Genomic DNA, 20,102 nt, shown 5'->3' on the forward strand with positions numbered 1-20,102 from the left:
GAAAGTATTAAAGAAGATCTGAACAGAGATTATCAACTTTATGGTCAGGAAAACAAAATACTGTAAAGTTACTACACCATCCCAAATTATTTTACAGTCTTAATGCAACTAACAAAATTACAATGGGATTTTATGTAAGAAGTTGAAGAATTATAAAGCTCTCTGGAAAAAGAAGTATGAATAAAGAGAATTTTTTAAAATTGCTATGTTAATAATGAAGGTTTACACCTACTCAGAAAGTAAATTGTTTTCTGGTGAGCAAGATGGCAATAAATATTAAAGTTTTGAAATCTGGGATTTACTCCTAAATTTTATTCTAAGGAAATTAAGGATGTTCACAAAGCCACAAAGACTGATTTTTTTTTTTTTAAGATTTTATTTATTTATTTGACAGAGAGAGAGAGATAGCGAGAGCAGGAACACAAGCACGGGGAGTGGGAGAGGGAGAAGCAGGCTTCCTGCTGAGCGGGGAGCCCGATGCGGGGCTCGATCCCAGGACCCTGGGATCATGCCCTGAGCTGAAGGCAGATGCTTAATGACGGAGCCACCCAGGTGCCCCAAGACTGCTTTTTATAAAACCAAAATAACCTATACAACTAAAATAATTGGCTTTATTAATTATGGTATGTCAATACAATCAAATACCATGCAGCTATTAAAACTGCAGCTGTAGAGTCTCGGAGCTTGGTTAAAACGGAGGTATTAATCACATCAACCTATCTATGTGCTCTTCCATAATAAGCCCACTAAACCGACAGTAAAGAAATTTAAGATATAAGTGCATGAGGGCAAAATAAATGGGAACGAGATCTTGAGTTTGAGATTTCAACAAATTCTGGAAAAGAGAGGTGTCTGTCTTAAGGCAGATGAAGTCTGAGATAACCAAAGAGAAAGCAAGGTGGTCTGACGTACACAGAATCCCAGGGTGGCTCAGGCCTTGGAAGCACCAAGCACCACAGGAAGGGAGGCTGAAGCAGAGACGTGAGAGCAGGGTGACTGGCAGAGAGGATATACAGAGTGAATGGACTCCCCAGAGGCCTCCCCTCACCCAGACAGGGGGCCAGCAGCACCTTCTCCCACACTCAGGGATGGAGGTTTGGACCAGTTATGGGATGTGGGTACAAGGCTACAGCACGGGGCAGGAGTGGGCACGGTGCTGAAAGCAGGTGGAATAAGGGAAAGTGCACACAAGAACAGGAACCCTGATGCTCCTGCTCGAAGGCCAGAAGCCAGACCTGTCCTTCTCAAGCAAGAGATCAGAGGATTTCTTCTGGAAAAAAAAAACAAACGAAAAAAACCCCAAAAAACACGAAATCCAGACACTAAGGAGAGAAAGGCAGTGGGCATAGCCATGGTGAAGAGTGAGCTTGGGTTCCAGAGGCAGACTGCCCGAGCTCCAGTCCCAGCTCCACCACTTATGTGCTTCACCTCTTTGGAAGCCTCTTAGTTTCCCCACCTGAAAATGGAGATCATGGTGCCTACCTCATGGTGCTTTGTGGGGATTAAATATTTTAAAGCAAGTAAAAGTCCAATTATTCCCTCCTCCTTCCCTATAAGAGGATGACACACCCCCACCCATGGCCACTGCCCTGTCTTTGCCTCTCTGCAGGTGGAGGAGACTTCCCTGCCCCACTGTCAGGTTGGTCTAGTTTTGGCCAACTGCGTGTGAATAACGCTAAAGCACACCATATCGAAGCAGAAGCTTTTTAAAGCCATGCATGTTCTTGCAAGCTCTCTCCTCCTTTCCCCTCTGCCATGAGAAATGCATGTCCCAGAGAGCTGCTCCTTTAGGCTGGGTCCTAGAATGGGAAGCACGGAGAAGAGAGCCAGGGCGATTGACCTGCAGCCACCTTCAGCTGCCCACATGAAGAGAGAGAAAAAACTGTTTACTGTACAAAACCACTGAAATTTGGGGCTCGTTTGTTACTGTAAGAAGGTCAACAAACTACAAAGACAACTCAAGTGTATACTTTAAAAATATCTGGGGAGTGAATCTTTAATGACATTCTTAATCCTAAGTATATTCGACTTGAATTCAAGCAATTGAGAATTGTACCATTTGTGATAACTAAATATCAGGGTTCTATGAACAGTTAATGAAGGAAGAGAACTTATATTAACTGATCACTTACTATTAATATGCTACACGATATTTCACTTAATCCTTGTAACAACCCTGTAGAATAAGTTATAACACTCACTTAAAAGGTAAGTATTTTCACCCCCCTAATAAGAAGAGATAGTTATATGTAAACAATGAATCATGGAACACTACATCAAAAACTAATGATGTAATGTATAGTGATTAACATAACATAATAAAATTAAAAAAAAAACTAATGACGTAATGTATGCTGACTAACGTAACATAATAAATAAAATTAAAAAAAAAGAGAGGAGCTAGAGAAGGCTCAGGAAATTAAGTGATTTGGAATTAGGTCTACTCTCGAACTATGAGCACCGTGCGCCTTCCAGTTCAGGTGAGTCTGTCTCCAAACCCATTCACTTCCCATCACAGCCTCGCTACCATTATACTATGTCTTATTCTCCACAGTCCAACCCCCAGCCCTCAAGCACAATGCCTGGCATGTTGTAAGTGTTCAAAAAAAAAAAAAAAAAACTTCTCGAACTAAACTGCAAAGAAAACCACCCAAAAAACAAAAATACCTCAATTTCCACTATACAGTGTACACCAAAATAGTTAAAATATAAAAATTTTCAAACTATAGACAATTTAAAAGAAAACGATTAACTATGTCATACATGTGAACAGAGATAGAATTTATAAACTTAGAAGCAGCTGAAGAAATCAGTGACAGACCAATAGGTATAAACAAATAAATGAAATTTCTGTATGTCAAGTACCATCCTTCCCTCAGAGGACCAAAATTAAACAGTAAACTACACGCCCCAGAAGAAGATTGAAGTAAATCACAACTAATGTACTGATTATGTAAAGCATTTGTACAAAAAAATTTTTTTAAAATAGGAAGATTTGAATCATTAAATAGGCAAAGAATATGAAATAAGTAGGAAACAAGGAAATACAAAACTGAATAAACTTTTAAGAGATAATCCTTTAAGTATAATATATAAAAATATCAATTTTTCAACAATTCAATGGAAAATTTATCTTTGAATAAGACTCTGAGTCAGGAAGGTAAAATACATATCTTTAGGTATTGCTGATATGAGTATTAGTTAGTGCAACTCTTTTAGAAAGTAACTGAAGGGGACGCCTGGGTGGTTCAGTCATTAAGTATCTGCCTTCGGTTTCAGGTCATGATCCCAGGGTCCTGGGATCAAGCTCCGCGTTGGGCTCCCTGCTCAGTGGAAGCCTGCTTCTCCCTTTCCCACTCCCCCTGCTTGTGTTATCAATTAGCTTTTGCTTACATCTTAAAAAATATACTGGAAAAGAACTATTCTTTTTTGCTAGGAAACTGATAAATATGTATCATTGGAACCAGTAATAAAAATTCAATTTTCCTTATTCATCAACACAAGCTCAGAAAATATTTAAATTAATAAAAGTATTATTTCAGTACCAAGGGGCTATTTCCTAAATTCCAAGTCTGATACTACTCCTAAAATAAATAAGAAAAATATAAAAGTATTACCTTATTGATATCATCTGCTGTAAATCCACTTTGTTCTAAGAGTTCTCTGATTGCTTCTATACATTTATTAAAAAGTGGAGAACAGAGAAGTTCAAATCTTGCTCTGTATAACACACACACACACACACACACACACACACACACACACACACAGAAGAAAAGACATAGAGAAAAGGCTCAGTACAATTAAGACAATTTTTCTTGTGAAGAGTAATGCCAAAACCTAATGTGACAGTTCTCTTAAAAATAGGTTTATGATCAGAACAAGACATTTAACACCCAACAGTGTAACACCGTGGGGGGGGAGGGGACATCTAAGTTATTCATCTATAAATATATGAAGACATTCAACATCAAATTCAGAAGATTCTTACCCATGGCTTACTTGTAAGCTTTCAAAAAACCTAAAAATAAATACACAGTGTATGGCATTCCCAACAAAGCCACAGATTCAGATCAAACCATCATTTGGAAGCTTTTGCTATTTTTATATGTTAGAAGTTTAAAAAATTATTTCTTATTTTTTCTTTATAATCTGAGTCTACGCTGTACATAAGTTTAGTTCTCTTGCTCTGAGAAGCTTGAATGCTAGCATATAATTTTAAGAAAGATCTATGTTTATAAAAAATGTACTCCCTAATTTCATAAACTTAAATGCAGATGCCTGATTTTTAAATTTATTTGTGCTATCCATATACACCTAACAGTTGAAACCTTTGTAAAAAAGTCAAAATTTCCTTAATGAAAATTTACAAATTCTATTTCATTCCTAATAACTAAGCAATAATATGCAAGCATATACTGGTACTTGGACAAACTCAGCACTAAGTTAGGAATTCTAGAAACAGAAAAAATACCCAACACTCTGCCCACAACCTTTCAATCTTTTGGATTATAGTTTGAAATCTCTCTTAGAAGAGCTAGTGCAGTGCTAATAAAATCTTCTGTGAGCCACCAGACTACTGAGCACTTGAACTGTGGCTAGTGCTACTGAGGAATTGAGTTTTTTATGTTATTTATTTCTAATCAATTATAATTTAATAGCCACAGGTGGCTAGTGGCTATTGAACTGGGCACGCAGAGGTTGAGTCTTAGGAAAGCCCAGGGAAACAAGGAAGCTAAACTACAAGGACCAAATGAAGAGTGAATTTAACCAAATATAGTGAATAGAATCCTAAAAATAATACTGTAATTCTGGAAATTTTTACTATGTTTCCAAGTCACCTGTTGGTTGTTGGGAGGTTTAAATAGTGAACCACTGGTAGCTATTATTACCATAAATAATATGCAAGGCAAAATGAGAGGGCAATGTCCTCCCTTTGGATTCTTTGGGTACACGTGTGATCACCTGTAACCAACGTTTTGGATTATGTAAAAGATAAGGGAATTTAAAACAATTTTATGCACATTAAACCTGTGTTTACTAAATAAACACTATCAAAATGTAAAATGTTGACAATGGATGACAGAGGCAACAAAACCAAGACAGATATGAAACTAAGGTAGAATGTGATAGAGTATGAACTCTGGAGTCCCACTTGTGGGGCTGGAACCCCTGCCCATCGCTAAGATTATACGTACTTACCGTGTAGCCCTGGCCAAGAATGACACTTCTCTGTTTCAGCTTCCTCATGTGTAAAATAAGGAAAACAACACTACTGACCTCACTGGGTTGTTATGGGGGATCTGATGAGTTAATATAGATTACCACTTAGATTACAGCCTACCACACTGTGTTAACTAGTTAGTTAGAGTAAGTACCACTAAAACACTTGGAAGCCCCACATAAACTTGACCAACAAGAAGGCTTGCTTTCGAAGATCTAGGACGCCTTTTTCACACATGGCTCTCTGCAGCTGTCAATAACCGGGCAAGCAATCACAACTGATGTCAGCGCTCTGGGGGCAGTTACTTAGTCTGACAAGAACTGGACCTCATAATAAAGACAGGAAAGCTCTCCTTGTACTGATGGCTAATAAATCTCAAAAGAACAAGCAAAAAGCCCTAAGTGAGAACCTAAAAATATGAATGTATTTGGACTTTCTTAAGTTTCCTGAATTTCAGTTTTACCTGGACACATTGCAGTCAAAATCCTGACCTTCATAGAGTGAGTCGAGGAAACAGTTGGCGCTTCCCAAGGTTGACAAAGAATGCTTTGCGATGTCAGCACTGCTCATCAACTTCATCATGGCTCGGGGGTTCCCTCTCACGTCATGTCTGAAGGATCTAAATCAAGAGTCTTTGGAGCTTAACAATTCCTAGGCCATTTAGAATTTATAAAAACTCAAATCTGGATAATGCCTACTCGGATAATAAATCTCATAAATTAATATTAATGTCAGATTTTAGTAACGAGCTTCAAACCCTCCAAAATTTCTGAAGAAATTCTTTGCGATTACAAGGGTCTCCTCAAGAAAAATGAGTAACAAATATTTTTGATACTTGGCATTGCTAAATTCTGTGACCATAATAACAGACTGTCCTTTAAGAAAGTAGAGTAGCTGACATCTTTCTGCAGATGCAACAAATGGAGGGTGAAGGAGATCTATGTGAACAGGTCATGTCTCCTCTCTCTCCCTTTATAAAGGTAGCACAATCATGATTTAATGGTATAAAATGATCTGTCCAGCACTAAAAAACAAAACTAAAAGGGCTTCATTTTTGTTTTTTTTTAAAGATTTTATTTATTTATTCGACACAGAGAGACAGAGAGCACAAGCAGGGGGAGTGGGAGAGGGAGAAGCAGACTCCCCGCTGAGCAGGGAGCCTGATGCGGGGCTCAATCCCAGGACCCTGGGACCATGACCTGAACTGAAGGCAGATGCTTAACCGACTGAGCCACCCAGGCGCCCTGAAAAGGGCTCTTTAAAGAAATTTGACACACACAAAATATGCAAAATCACAATTTCTCTATCTCCAAGACGAGTTAATTGTTAAAATTGCTTGGCTCTGTTTCTAAACATATCTAATAACTGGAATTGGTAGTCAAATTAACAATGTCTTATCCTTGAGTTGAAGCACCTTCATAACAAAAAACAGTACAGGTCTTTACGAAACAAGTGAGAACTTACTTCTTTTTCAAGACTTTTTTACCCAGTCGGTTTAATCAAACTGATGAAAATACTGTTTTGGCCAAAAAAAAAATTTTTTTTAAGAGTGGCAATGTTCAAAATTTAACCTTTATCTATGTGACTCATCATTTTGAATAGAATAATTACACCTAGCAACAAAACTGAAATACTCCTTGTGATAGCAGATTAGTAACTAAATAAACACTCTGAAGACACTAATTCACTAGGATGTGACTATAATGTAATGTAATCTTTATCAGATCAAAACTTTTAAAATTTGTTTAGAAGGTAGTGAGCCCTCAGTGCCTGTACACTCCTTTATCTAGACATAACAGCAGCTCCTGAGAAATTAAGAATTCGAACTTGAGACCCAAGTTCACACAGTTCAACGTCTAGTGGGCCCTCACGCTAAGTGAAAAATCTGAGCACACTGCACCGCGCAACTTAGCCTGTTTCCCTGCAAATGCTCGCAGAGGACATTGTAACTCTAGACATGAAAACGTCCAATGCACTGGAAAATAAAAACAAAAAGCATGTCCTCTTTTGAAGCAGGGCAATTTAAAATAGAAAAAAAAAACAAAAAACGAAAAAACAAACCCTGAAGAGAAACTTCGATCGAAACATCATCAAGTCCATCAGTACTCACCTCTGAAACTCTGAAGCTAGATACTCTGCTAAGGTCTCTGTGAAGTGTGTACCTCCGATGTTATCATCAGTGTTTGTCGAAAGAACACGATATATTCCACTGTTCACTTCCATGACGCTGACAGATAAGGATGTTCCTCCAAGTTTAAACACCAAAATATTGCTTAAAAGAAAAATAACATGAATAAGTTATGAGGGAATCACACTGTTTTAAAGGTAGGTTGGACATTAGAAGCAACTTAGTTTAACCCCTAATCATAATAAGGAATCTGAAAATCTCACATGAGTCAACTTAGGTGTCCATGGTCATCACTTAGTGCTGAATTAAGCCTAGAACCCAGATCCTCTGATTCGAAGTCAAAGTTTGTTTTAACTTAGTTGTACTGGTAAAACTGGATTTTTCTAAGCAGACTTCAAGACACTAACTTTTCTTTTCTTTTTTAATTCCAGTATAATTAACATACAGTGGAAGACCCTAACCTTTCCAAGTAGAGATTGTGATTATAGCGAATCATAAGAGAATTAAACATAGAAATTTTATGTGCTAATATTAACCAAGTACTACAATAACACATTCTATAAAAATCAAACATATGCAAAACTAGAAGCTAATTTCTGATTTCTGCATTTATCTAGTTCACCTAAAACTGATTTCCTACTGATTTAAACATACTAGTTTTTTTAGCTGTGAGATATGAACAAGGGAAACAACTAGGGGAAATTAACACATCTGTATTAATCTCCTTTAGGTGCCTGTGTCAGCTCTATTAAGACAAGTTTTGACAACTAAATTAGGAGTATGTCTTACTATTTCATTATCAAAAGATGTCTTAAATCCTATGCTGGACTTTCCCCCATCTCCTGCCAAGAAAAATGTATATAAAAGTACTGTCTCTAAACATGTCTAATAACTGGAATTGATAGAAAAATTAACAGCGCCCTAGTCTGAGCTAGAATTGGGTCAGGCTTGTAAATTTCAAATCTTCCTCCAATAAGGAAAGGTAACATGAGTGATAAGAGAAGGGCAGGAAAGCTCAATCTTCCCTCTCCTTATGTCCTTTCTCTGCCCTCCCAGGATGTCTTTCTCATCTATTTGAAAATCTCCAGGTGAGTTTCAGCATCTTTTTATTCATAAAGGCCTTATATAACAATTCCTACTGATGAAAGTGCGGTAATCTACAATGTTTTCTGCACCAAAAACCTTAAAGCTGCAAATATGGTTTTTACCTTTTTCCAGTGGGGCAGTCTTGTCCAATTCCATAAGCCAAAAGAGCTGCAGATGGTTCATGGATTAACCTCAAAACATTAAACCCAGCAGCTCTGGCTGCTTCCCTGTGGATGATTTGCTTTCAATGAATTTAATATCACAACATGTTCAAGTATTTTCTTGACAAAGAAAATAACATGTGCATATACTAAGTAAGGAAAAGGAAAGCTCTCAAAAATGCCCGTGCTTATAAACTTTAGAAAGATATTAAAACAAATTTATCATACATTTTGGAACTTTCCGGTTTAACTCAGGGTCACAGTTTTAACATCCCACAAGTGCAAGTAAATAACACAATTACCTGTCCCAGAAGTAACTCGGATACTTGCCAAAGTCCCATATGAAACTCTACCCTCAAGGCAAAGGCATGTGTGCTTGAGAATTACATTTGCATAATGACCCATAAAAACTAAACCCAACTTTCTGTTTAGATGTGAAGATCTAAGGTGAAGAAATTATTGAAAATATTTTCATTGCAAAAAACTGTATATTTTTATATAATTCCCACATAAACCTTGGTTGCATGAAACTAAGGCAAAGCAATCTATCAACATCAACTTAACCTGGTAATTAAAAACATTTCCAATCGAAACAGCTAATAAGGTACATATAATTTTATGTTCTCCTGGCATTTCATAAAAGACAGGAAACATTAATGATCATTATTAGACTTTTTTCCAGACTACTTACATATATAAATATATACATCTGTTTACAAATACAACTTTATTGCCCAAGGTATCTTCAAATACAATTTTACCTTTTACTACATTATAATATTATGAAATCTCTATTTCCTTTAAGCAAATAAGATAAACTTACCCAAGAGCATTTTTTTGCTTTTCGCCAAAATCAAATGGAACAGTAATAACTACATCATTTGCATCTGAGCCCAATACAGAATGTGCTGTTTCTGTGTATGAAAAAATAAAAATTCCAATGACAAAAAAATATTGATATTTTGCAGTTTATTAATTTGTGCCAGTGATCTTCTCACTGTAAAGATTTTCCAGTTTACCTGATTGCCCAACCCGCTCATTTTCTTCTCTGGCTCTCTTAAATCATGCAGAACTTTTTGTGATTTAGAAGTTTGTGGACATGGAACTAGGTACTTTCCAAAAAGCCTGGCTCTTAGGCTTCAAAACTTCAACTATCTCCCAAATTAGACTAGTTCCATTAAGAATGAGCTTCTAATACAACAATGTGAAGGTAAGAAGCATGTTAGTTCAGCACATTAAAAGGCTGCTTTTCATCCCACAAATTCATAACATAATTCCAGAGTTGAAGTCAGCCTTATAGATAACCTAACTCCAGAATTTCCCAAACTGTTCCACAGCATGCCACTCAGCTTCGAGCCTTCATCAGAAATGGTGATAAGCCAAACCTGCTTAATCTGCCTAAATAACTGTTCGAAGAGCACTGCTAATCTTGAGCAGATAGATAAAATATTCACTCTTCACCAAACTTATTTGGCCACTTCAATTTGAGAAGCTGTGAAAATGCTAACCTGGCCCAACTCATTAACATTCCTCCTAAGGAAACCGAAGTCAGGGAAGGAAGTCAGTTAATCAAGGTCACACAGCCGGGTAGTGGCCCAGTCAGGTCTAGTATTAGGTCTCCTTCATCTGCTTGATCACCCTGCTTCTCTCCAGATCAAGAAACACCTTTTTTTTTTTAAAGATTTTATTTATTTATTTGAGAGAGAGAGAGAAAGAGAGAGAAACAGCATGGGAGGGGAGAGGGTCAGAGGGAGAAGCAGGCTCCCCCCTGAGCCAGGAGCCCGATGTGGGACTCGATCCCAGGATTCCGGGATCATGACCTGAGCTGAAGGCAGTCGCTTAACTGACTGAGCCACCCAGGTATCCACATCTCTAACTTTCTTTTAAGGTCAATTTTTAAAAGATCTTTTGCTCAATACCTTTCATCTTACTAAATATCAGTCTGGCAACATCTTCTGGGTTAACAAACTTTGTTCCTTCTCCAGTATCTACTTCATATCGTAACTTTCCATTTTTTTCAATGACCTATAAAGGAAATTGTAAGTGTGTTAAATGAGGAATAATTTTAATAAAAATACAAAGTTTCAAAATAATATAATAGGTTATGACCTTGGCAATTACTCTGTGTAATGAAGAGGTAGTAATAGAATCATACTCACTAAACATTTACTTTCCGTGATGTATTTCTGAGCCTGTGGATCATCAGAGCTGTCCATGAAGATAAAGATAGTTAAATATTAAAATCAGTATTGTTGATGTGTAATATTTAAAGACTATATTTTTCAATACTACTAAACAAATATAAAAATGCAATTAAGTTGCTTAATATTAATAAATCATGATATAGAGGATAGAATTAAATGGATACAGTATTTACAATGGTCATAGTGATTCTATTAAAGCATTAATCTTCACATTTGAAAAGTAAACAGCTCTATTTGTTCTGATCTTGCTATTAAGAGATGCCATACATCTGGGGGGTAATTTTTCCTAGTGTCAGTGATTTTATGTCATGTACTCTCTCATCTATGATCTTGAAAACCCAATCACTGAGATGAAAAGGGCAAAAAAGGATTCCAAAGTAAGGGCAAACCAGAATACCTAACACCATCTTTGGGGCAAACCAGAATACCTAACACCATCTTTGTTTCTTGGCTTCTGAACATGAATCAACACCCAAAGCCAAAAAAAATGAGAAGTACGTATGTTATATATGGAAAGGTGCAATATACTGCAGATCGATGGATCTATAGTGTCCTGTATCAAAGTAAGTAGTAAATAAATGTGTATGGCAATGAAAAAATTAACAATGGGTGTAATGTTGCTCAAAATACCAATTTGTGCAGACTACAAAATGTTATCTATTATTACCTCACTTAATCTTCCCAACAGCTAAGTGGGGTTAATTTGGCAGGTTATTATTTTAGAGATTAAGGGGTTCACAGAGAATCAATGATTTAGAAGCTAACAAGGGGCAGGGTCAGTACCCAGTCTTCTCTAGCAGGGTAGTGTTTTTTGCATTTTACCAGCTGCCTCCCAGTAAGAAGGTAAATGACTAAAATACTTCTGCCCCCTTGAGCAGTGATAGGAGTCTTTGATCCTTGGCTTAATTTCATCTAGAAATTAAAGTAAACCCTTCCGGTCAACTCTTCTTCCCAGGGGCAAGAGCCATTCCATTCAGAGATCAGTTTTAATAAGAGGAGTTGAAAATTCATAGTGACTATCTGCTGCAGTTACTGAACATCTGAGGACCCTAACCTGCGTAAATAAGAGAAAGACAAATGGGGTTTAAGATGGACTAATGTGGCTCAGAAATCTGTCTAGAACACTTGCAGATTCCTCATACTTCCTTCTCCATTATCTGAAAATTGACAGGCAAACAGGGAAGGAGCTTGCCCAAAGTCACATGGTTAATTCATGGCAGAATGGACTGGAATCCAGATCTTTAATACAAAGTGCAATATTCTTTTGACCTAAGCCTTCCCCCCTTCCTTCCTGTCTCTAAATCCAATCTTTAGACTATATCCTGGACAACTATTTTAAGGATAAGAAAAAAGATGAAGTCTGCCCATAGTAATTTTTTTGCACCAATATAATTTCAGCATGACACTTACCAGCTGTTTTCTTCAGAACAGAATTTTAGTCAACCAGGACAATTTACCCTGTTATCTACAAACATCTGTGAGCTATCTAAGACCAGATAATTTGCCAGGAAAGCCTATATTAGGGAATTTAAAGAACTTTTAGAAATGGAAAATTATTTCTCAACTGCCCTGCAAAGGGGGCCCTCCTCATGTGAGGACAGGAAGCACACAAAGTTCTTAGGGCCATATACAGGCAGGACCCTGGAGATTAGCTAGTATAGAAAAAGCAAGCAGAGTGTGGAGGTGACGACAAATGGTCATGGATATCGCCAGAAAGCAGTGGACTGACCCACAAGTACATACAAGTAAAAACTTTATTTGTTCACACCAGAATTAAATCACGTAACAGAAACACAAAGGACGGTGGGAAGTTGGCATACACAGCACCTCATTTACATCTTGGTCTTTAGGAGGCAGAGTGTTAATCCCACCACTATATCACCTCTACAAGCAATGCCACTTTCTTTTCCTCGTCCTTCCTTAAATGTCTCTTGCACCGAAAGCAGGCTGTGGGACCTGGCACACGGCAGCACTAATGTGCCCCAGGGTCTTCTTCCCTGTTACTGTCACAACATATCGCCTTCTGTGTCTGAAAGCGTTTCTACATTCATCTGTTCATTTGGCCCTCACAACATTCCTGTGAGGTAGGTAGGAGCGTTATTTATTTCTCCCTCTGTAGGTGAGGAACCTGAGTCACAATGGTAAAATGACCTGCCAAAGGACAGGCAGGTACGAATGGCTGGGCCTAGAGCTTAGGCAGGATTTCTGAGCTTGTTCTCACTTACGTGGCCTCCTCTTAACAATATTTCACCCCTTTGTCTATTTCATTAGAAACTTTCCCTTTAATTTTATTCTCACATTAAGGTTATTTCGCCCAAAAGATTTTCATAACACTATCTTCCGAGTTTAACGCCACTTTTATTCTTTTAGCACTTCTCTTATCTCAAATAATCCCTGCCCATGTACTTTGCTACCGTTAATAGAATATAGTACAGGTCTAACTCTCCTTCAAGTACTTTCCTGTTTTTCCATAAAGTCTACGTATCCACATTAGTGTTATCCAGTTATAAATGACACAGATCCCTCCATATAAAGGCCTAAAGCAACTGAGAAAATGCACGTATATAGATATATATCCATTTCACTGCCTTAATATATGCTTCTTTAAAGCAAGGAACCTATGTATGGTGTGGTGCTTATTTAAGCTGAGTATATTAATAAATATTAATATCACAGAATGCTTCCTTAAAATACAATTGTTACCACTAATTCAAACATACAGTACGTGGCTGTGACTGAAAACATTGCAATTAAAATTTCACTTTGCCTTTTTTTGTTATGCCACTTATCACAGAATTTTTTTTTAGAACTGAAAGGTATTAGGAAAGTCATCTAGTACAAATCTCTCATTTTAAAGAAATTGAGGCACAAAAAGGGCAAGTCATCTGCCCGACGTAACAAACTGCGACAGGGTTAGAACCCAGTTCTAACTGGAGTCCAGTGTGTTCTACCACACCAGCTGCTTTCTACATTCATCACCCGTTCATCAGAGCAGCTTGTGCGCTTGTCATCTATTTATGGTTCCAGGTATATTCCCACTGGTGTTCTGACTACTTCTCTACCTATCTGTATTGCCGGCTTTTAGGTAAGCACCCAAGCCTACAAAAGGGGGTAAAACAAAATCTCTTCAAACATGCCTGCACTTGTTTTATTTTTTATTTTTTAGCCTGTAGACTGGAGGAAAGCCTTTTAAATTCCAAGGCTCCTATTTGTATTTCCTGAAAGTACTAAGTAAACCACTTAAAAGCTTTAAGTTAGTTAGTTAAATGATGGCCAGTAATGGCATTCCTTCTAAAGTAAATTGGAAGTATGGCTCAACACCTTCGTATCTCCCAGAGGAAGTGTGTATGTTTTGGGGGAGAAAGGGGTATGTTTGTTGAGGGCTTTGTGCTTAAAAGGAGTTATCTACTGCAGGCCATCTTTATCCACACCATCCTCAATCGTTCCCAAAGCTGTCCTCTTCCGCCATATGCCATTAACAAGGTGAACGTCTGTCTACAGAGCATGAGAAAAAGTGACTTCGGAAAGTTCCCTAGAAGGAAAGTTTTCTAGGGTTTGCCTTCTGTAACATACGAGACAGAAAAAAAAAGGCTAAAAGAAAAGAATGAAAGTAGCTAAAAGCATTTGGAAAACAGATTCTAAATCGTTTCCACGTGTTGTTCAAATGACACCTGACCTAAAGATACGTAATTATGCATACAAAGGGACCCAAATGATATGGAATGCAAAGAATTTACTTACATTTAACATTTTATAAAACAGCCAATACCTCATTATATTGAAGATTATCAATATGAATCATAACACAACCGTGGCTCCCTGTCTGTTCTGAATTATATCCTTATAGTGATAAGACACTAAGAACTAGTAAAATGGAGGAATTGACGGTTTGACCATTGAGTGCTTACTAGTAGGTATGTCACAGACACAGCAGTGAAAACATAAGAGATAAAAGTACAAATCCATGGATCTATATTAGTCTAATGAGTTACATAGAGGAATTAAAAAAATGAAGATCTTACAAGAAGCAGTCAGGTTAAACTAGTGAAGATTCAAGCAATGAGGTCATGGTATACACCATAATTCTATATCTTGTCAACTAATGTGCCTCACCCTAGCCTTACCTCGGCCAAGGTCGTTACACGGGTATAGTGTGTAGTGCTTTTAAACTTCTAAACCCTTTCACATCTATTAGCCATTTGATCCTCACAACAACCCTGTGAGGTAGGCAGGTCAGGAGTTATTACCTAGCCCCCATTTTACAGATGAGGAAACTGGTGTAGAGGGAAACTCAACTGCCTCGCTTCAGTGGGTAAGCCACAGCTCATGAGCTCTCTGGACTCGGCTCCATCTGTTTTCTATCAGACCACTCCTCACACATCCCAGAGGTCTTTCCATTAGTGGAGAAGCTTGGGAAAAGCAACTAGCATGGATCTTCTGCCACTCTGCGTATAATGGTTCATCCGCTCTTTTTTCCCGAAGGACCTGTAAAAGGAGCCAGGGTGCCAAAAGGCAGGTGTTGGAACTGGGCTTCTACCAGTTTAGGAAGGAGACTCTTTTGTAATCAATTCCTAACTTTTGGTATTTGAAATTAGCCTCTGAAGCAATTTTTCAAGCCCTAGCTGAAAAGCACCGGTGGCCTCTTCGACTGCTGTTGCCAAGCGTCTGACTGCGATCACAGCATCCCTGCGGAGCTCGTTGGCAGTGTCTTGCTGAGCACTGGCCTCCTCACCAATAGCAATCAGCCTGTCCAATTTTTCTTCCTCACGCTTTGAAAGTTCTCGTGCCAACCTCCTGTTTTCTGCCAACTCAGCTGCAATAGTCCTGGCCACTGACCGCCTTCTTCGCCTTGCCCACCTTGGAGGGGGCTCACTGGTCAAAGGCCTATCCCCACCAGAAACAAAAGGAACTCTGGAGGAGACGACCGGAGGCCGCTGTGTGGAGGCCACCCCAGGAGTGTTTCGGCTGGTACTGGCGCAGGGACTGGGCTCACCGGACACAGCCAGTCTGGTCATGGGGCTGCTCTGACAGGGAGCAACTGCACCTCTGAAAAGGTGGTGGGAACTGCTGTAGCTGGGGGTCCCTTGAGAGCACCCTGAAAAACAAAGCAACAATGTTGCAAAGAGGACATTCCTGCCAAGGGAATGCCTGGAGCCAGCAGCGGAGCTGAGAGACAATCACAAAAGTCTGGTAGTTCCTGGAAAGGCCTTTTTCCACAAGGGGCTGGGAAGATTTCAATTCCTTGATCTGGACACTTCAGCCGACTGTAATCTTACCTCCAAAACCTCCCCGCTGCCTTCCTGAACCCATTTCCATGTGGCCAACCAACCCAATCTCTATTCACACATTCCTAAGTACCCACTAAAAATATGCCAAAATGAGTTTGGTTCTAAAGAGTACTTCTTGGGGTGCCTGGGTGGCTCAGTTGTTAAGCGTCTGCCTTCGGCTCAGGTCATGATCCCAGGGTCGGGCTCCCAGCTCGGCGGGAAGCCTGCTTCTCCCTCTCCCACTCCCCCTGCTTGTGTTCCTGCTCTCTGCTATCTCCCTGTCAAAAAAACAAAACAAAACAAAACAAAACAAAGAGTACGTCTTCCACATTTAAGAAGTTCTAATACCTTATATACCTAGGGTCATTGCTTTTGAAGACCTGGAGCTCTTTATCTTAGCAGCAGGCTCAGAAAACAGAGGGCATGGGGCAGAAACAGAGACAATGTTGAAGAAAACACCATCCAAACACATACTGCTGTTTAGAACCAAGTGACTCTGGCACCCCAGTCCTTCACATGCTTGGGAGTTACCTGCACCCGAGGATTCATCCCAGGAGTCCTCAAGGTCACTGGTTTCTCGCATCTGGTCACTGATTCTCAGTTGACAATCCTCATCTGATTCCTTAACTGTTTTCGAGACAGGCTGATGGTGTGCTGCCTGAGTCCTGTTTGCTCTGAGAATGCTGGCTCCCCCTTCCCCCGGGGTGTCAGAGACCACTAAGTTCTGATCACAGTGCTTGGCCCAAGCAGCATCCTCCATTAAGTTGTCTGGGTCAGTCACTACCTGATTTCGGAGAAGCTGATCCAACGTATCATAAAATGGACAGTGCGGTGGATCACCCATACTCGTGGCATGGGCAACATATGCCTTTAAATATAACGCCTTCAGAACTTTAAACTTGGAGCGGCACTGACGTTCGGTGCGGCGGAAGCCTTCCTGCTGCATTCGCTTAGACACAGCCTGATAGACATCTGCATTATGATGCACAGTCTGGAGGCGCTGGATATACTCCGCCTCGCCTAGTATGGAGAGAAGAGTTCGAGTCTCCTGTCTGGACCACCGGATGCCCGCACTGCTATTGGAACTGGCCATAGTGGACTGGGAAGGAAGGCTAGCTGCAGGAAGCTCCTGGGCAGCAAGGTGCAAGTCTGAAGGTGTGGGGAGGCTCTGTGTGCTCTCAGTATACTTCCAGGAGCCAGCCGATTCTTCCCTCTCGGGGCTAATTGTTGAGAAGCCAGGTCCAAGGACCGCATTTCTGGCTGGAAGGCCACAGGGGAATGAGAGTTACAGGGAGGGTGTAAGGGTAATTGTGGCAGCAAGTTAAGTCATGCTACCTGTGAGTAGGACGCCAAGACTAAGAAAGCCCAACTGTGAGAGTTTGCCCAGGATAGGTACTGGACCGAGGGCTCAAAAGGGCCTACTGGCTCAGTAAAAGGGGACTGGCTCCTCCACAAAAGAGAGAGTGCTTCTGAGGCCAAGACCTGGTACAACTGTATCTGTAAAAATCACCACTGTCTTGTAAGTAGACTGAGGGGGGAATATCTGGGCCATGAGACAGCTCACTCTAGACAAGTGCCGGCAGGACCATGGGAACAGCAGGTCTGAAGAGCACTCATCCTTTACCAGTCTTGGCCTCAGCAGCTTGCTGCGGCTACATATTACCATCTGACTGCCACCACTGCTCTCTGTTAAAAGGTAACTTTTGGGGCCAGAAAAGTAAGCTTAAGTTGTTCCTGATAATACAAAGATTTTGTATGATATGGCAGAACACAACCATATCATCACTCTGATCGTCTGCCCTAAAATAGCAACGTAAAACAGGGCTCCCAGGAAATAGATCTATGGCAGTGTTCTGTATTTTGATTCTATCAATGTCAGTATCCTGGTTGTGATACTGTACTCTCTAGTTTCGCAAGATGTTACCATCCAGAGGTGGTAAATCCAGTAGTATATTGGATCTCTCTGTATTATTTCTTACAACAGTATGTAAATTTACACTGATTCCAAAATAAAAAGTTTAATTGAAAAAACCCTATATTATTGGCTGCTTATAGTGAATATGGTTCAAAGCCCATCTAGAGCTCCCTGCTTTATTAGAGATGTTATAACTTACAAATTTTTGACACCAACTAATTTATTTTCAATATGCTCAATACTCAGTTTGTCAACACATAAATGAATAGGGGAGTGTATTTATCATCACAAAAATTTAAATTCTCTCCAAAATACTATCATTTTTGACTTAGTGCATAAATACCCTAAGGAAAAAAAATAAATCAAGTTCAGTTTAACTAAATACAGGTAAGGGATAATAAAAAATATACATATGTATAAAAGAAATAAATATTAGATTTAATCCATAACCCCCAAATCCTAAGATCAACATGGGACATTTACACTTAAATTCTCAACTGAACAAAGCAAAAAGGGAAGAACCTGGGGCTAAAGGTTAGAAGTCCTGAACTATAGTCCTATCTAGCTCGCCCCAACTAACTGAGCAATTCCGTAACTTCTATGTGCCTCAATTTGCTCATCTACAAATGGGGAGGAATAAAACCTGCCCTACCAATCTTTTAGGAATTTGAGGGGATTAAATAATAGATGTGAAAGCACTTTGAAAATTTAAAAACACTGTATCAAGTATTACTACTCCAGTGAAAATGAAAACCTCTAATTATTATGGTAATCTATAATTTGAGGAGACAGAAGTCTGGAAAAGGAAGCCTCTTTAATCTTTTAATTAAAGTTACAACAGATGATTAACCTGATTCTTACTTAAGATGTTAATTAAGCTGTTTCTCTAATGATTAAATTTGTAAGCCAAATGGAAAAGTTAGTTCCCAGAAAGTGTCACAAAAGGACCTTCTATATAAATTATGACCAACTGCAGCAGATTTTGCAAAATTCAACTACAGTGCAGAAAAATCTTCAAGTTCCCTCTGTCATATAAAAAGGTGAAAAGTCCAAATTACCACTTCCAAATGAAACATTATCAAACTATATGAATGTTGGCATTTATCAATAAAAACAGACCTCTGAGCAAAAAACAAATTATCTGAGTGAATCCCATCCTTGAGAAGATACAACACTAATCATCAAAAGAAAGAGCCTACTGGGATAATCTCTGAGATGATTCAACCATAAAAAGCAACAACAACAAAAAAACCAAACTGATCTTTCTAGCTTCATTTCACATTATGCTTAGAATGTATGAACACACTTTATTTCCATATGTAGAAGTATTATTTTATTCCATACCTTCTGCCAAGGATCTGCTTTACTTTCATTACTGTATTTGAAATATTTCTTATTCTACTTTGTTTTGCTGCCAATCCAACAACCTGAAAAAGAGCAGCATATTACAATGCATGTAATTTTACTTATTTCAAAATATAAAAATGAGGGGAATAGTACCTCTTCATTTTCTATGTAAGCAACAACAGCTGGAGTAACTCTGTCACCTGCATCATTTGCAACCACATCAGCCCGGCCATCCTGGAAAAAAAATACACAACTATATTAGGTCTCTTAAGGAAAAAAAAAAAAAAGGAAAAAATATATATACACACACAAACATATAGTCTCATCAGACATATGTGGGCCAGTGTTAGCTTGCCATACCTCTAAGAAAACCACTGTATCAGTATTTTAAACTTGCAGATTTAATTGCCATTATTTGGCAATTAATTGCCTAGATTTTATTTAAGGTCAACAATCCACAAACTGGATTTTTTTCAATCTGCTCTGCATAGTCAATAATTGGATCAAACATAAAAACCTTCCTGTATACAATAAGACTTATTACACCACCCTTTCCAGTTTTCTTTCTTCCCTGACAAAATACATCTTTCTTTCTTCCTCTTTCTACGTATGATGAAGTAGCATTAAATCCCTTTGGTTTTTCCTTCCAAATCACCTGACATTTAAATGCAAGACTAGTATCAGGGGAGTTCATTATTATTGTTCCTTCCGCCCCCCTCCTGATGAGAAGCAGACTACAATTCCTTGTTAAGCTCTTGCATTCAAGAAAG

General features: G+C 38.9%; 2 protein-coding genes across 4 annotated transcripts in view; both read right to left on the reverse strand.

Annotated features, from left to right (window-relative positions):
* The window catches only part of HSPA14 (heat shock protein family A (Hsp70) member 14), a 37,710-nt gene that overhangs the window by 16,669 nt on the left and 939 nt on the right, over positions 1-20,102 (reverse strand). Inside the window, exons 2-10 of one of the 2 annotated variants that reach the window (XM_025853528.2) lie at positions 19,486-19,566; positions 19,330-19,412; positions 10,759-10,807; positions 10,519-10,624; positions 9,423-9,513; positions 8,561-8,665; positions 7,335-7,496; positions 5,688-5,843; positions 3,618-3,720 (exon numbers count right to left, since the gene is read on the reverse strand). In XM_025853528.2, the coding sequence (XP_025709313.1) occupies positions 3,618-3,720; positions 5,688-5,843; positions 7,335-7,496; positions 8,561-8,665; positions 9,423-9,513; positions 10,519-10,624; positions 10,759-10,807; positions 19,330-19,412; positions 19,486-19,566 (936 nt within the window). The remainder of the gene's footprint in view (positions 1-3,617; positions 3,721-5,687; positions 5,844-7,334; positions 7,497-8,560; positions 8,666-9,422; positions 9,514-10,518; positions 10,625-10,758; positions 10,808-19,329; positions 19,413-19,485; positions 19,567-20,102) is intronic. The other variant, XM_073879888.1, reaches the window with a different exon arrangement.
* Positions 12,544-19,542, reverse strand: MSANTD7 (Myb/SANT DNA binding domain containing 7). Of its 2 annotated transcripts, XM_073879890.1 has the most exons (4): positions 19,486-19,542; positions 19,330-19,412; positions 16,602-17,330; positions 12,544-15,898 (listed from the first exon to the last, which is right to left on the reverse strand). In XM_073879890.1, exons 3-4 carry the CDS (start codon positions 17,161-17,163, stop codon positions 15,375-15,377), a joined length of 1,086 nt encoding a protein of 361 aa, XP_073735991.1. In that variant the 5' UTR covers positions 17,164-17,330; positions 19,330-19,412; positions 19,486-19,542; the 3' UTR covers positions 12,544-15,374. The 2 variants fall into 2 exon arrangements, with proteins under 2 accessions (XP_073735991.1, XP_073735992.1); XM_073879891.1 differs by lacking the exon at positions 16,602-17,330 and having other exon boundaries at positions 19,486-19,531.

This window comes from Callorhinus ursinus, unplaced genomic scaffold (assembly GCF_003265705.2).
Source record: "Callorhinus ursinus isolate GAN/ISIS: 27379988/994484 unplaced genomic scaffold, GSC_fseal_2.0 scaffold36, whole genome shotgun sequence".
Classification (NCBI taxonomy): domain Eukaryota; kingdom Metazoa; phylum Chordata; class Mammalia; order Carnivora; family Otariidae; genus Callorhinus; species Callorhinus ursinus.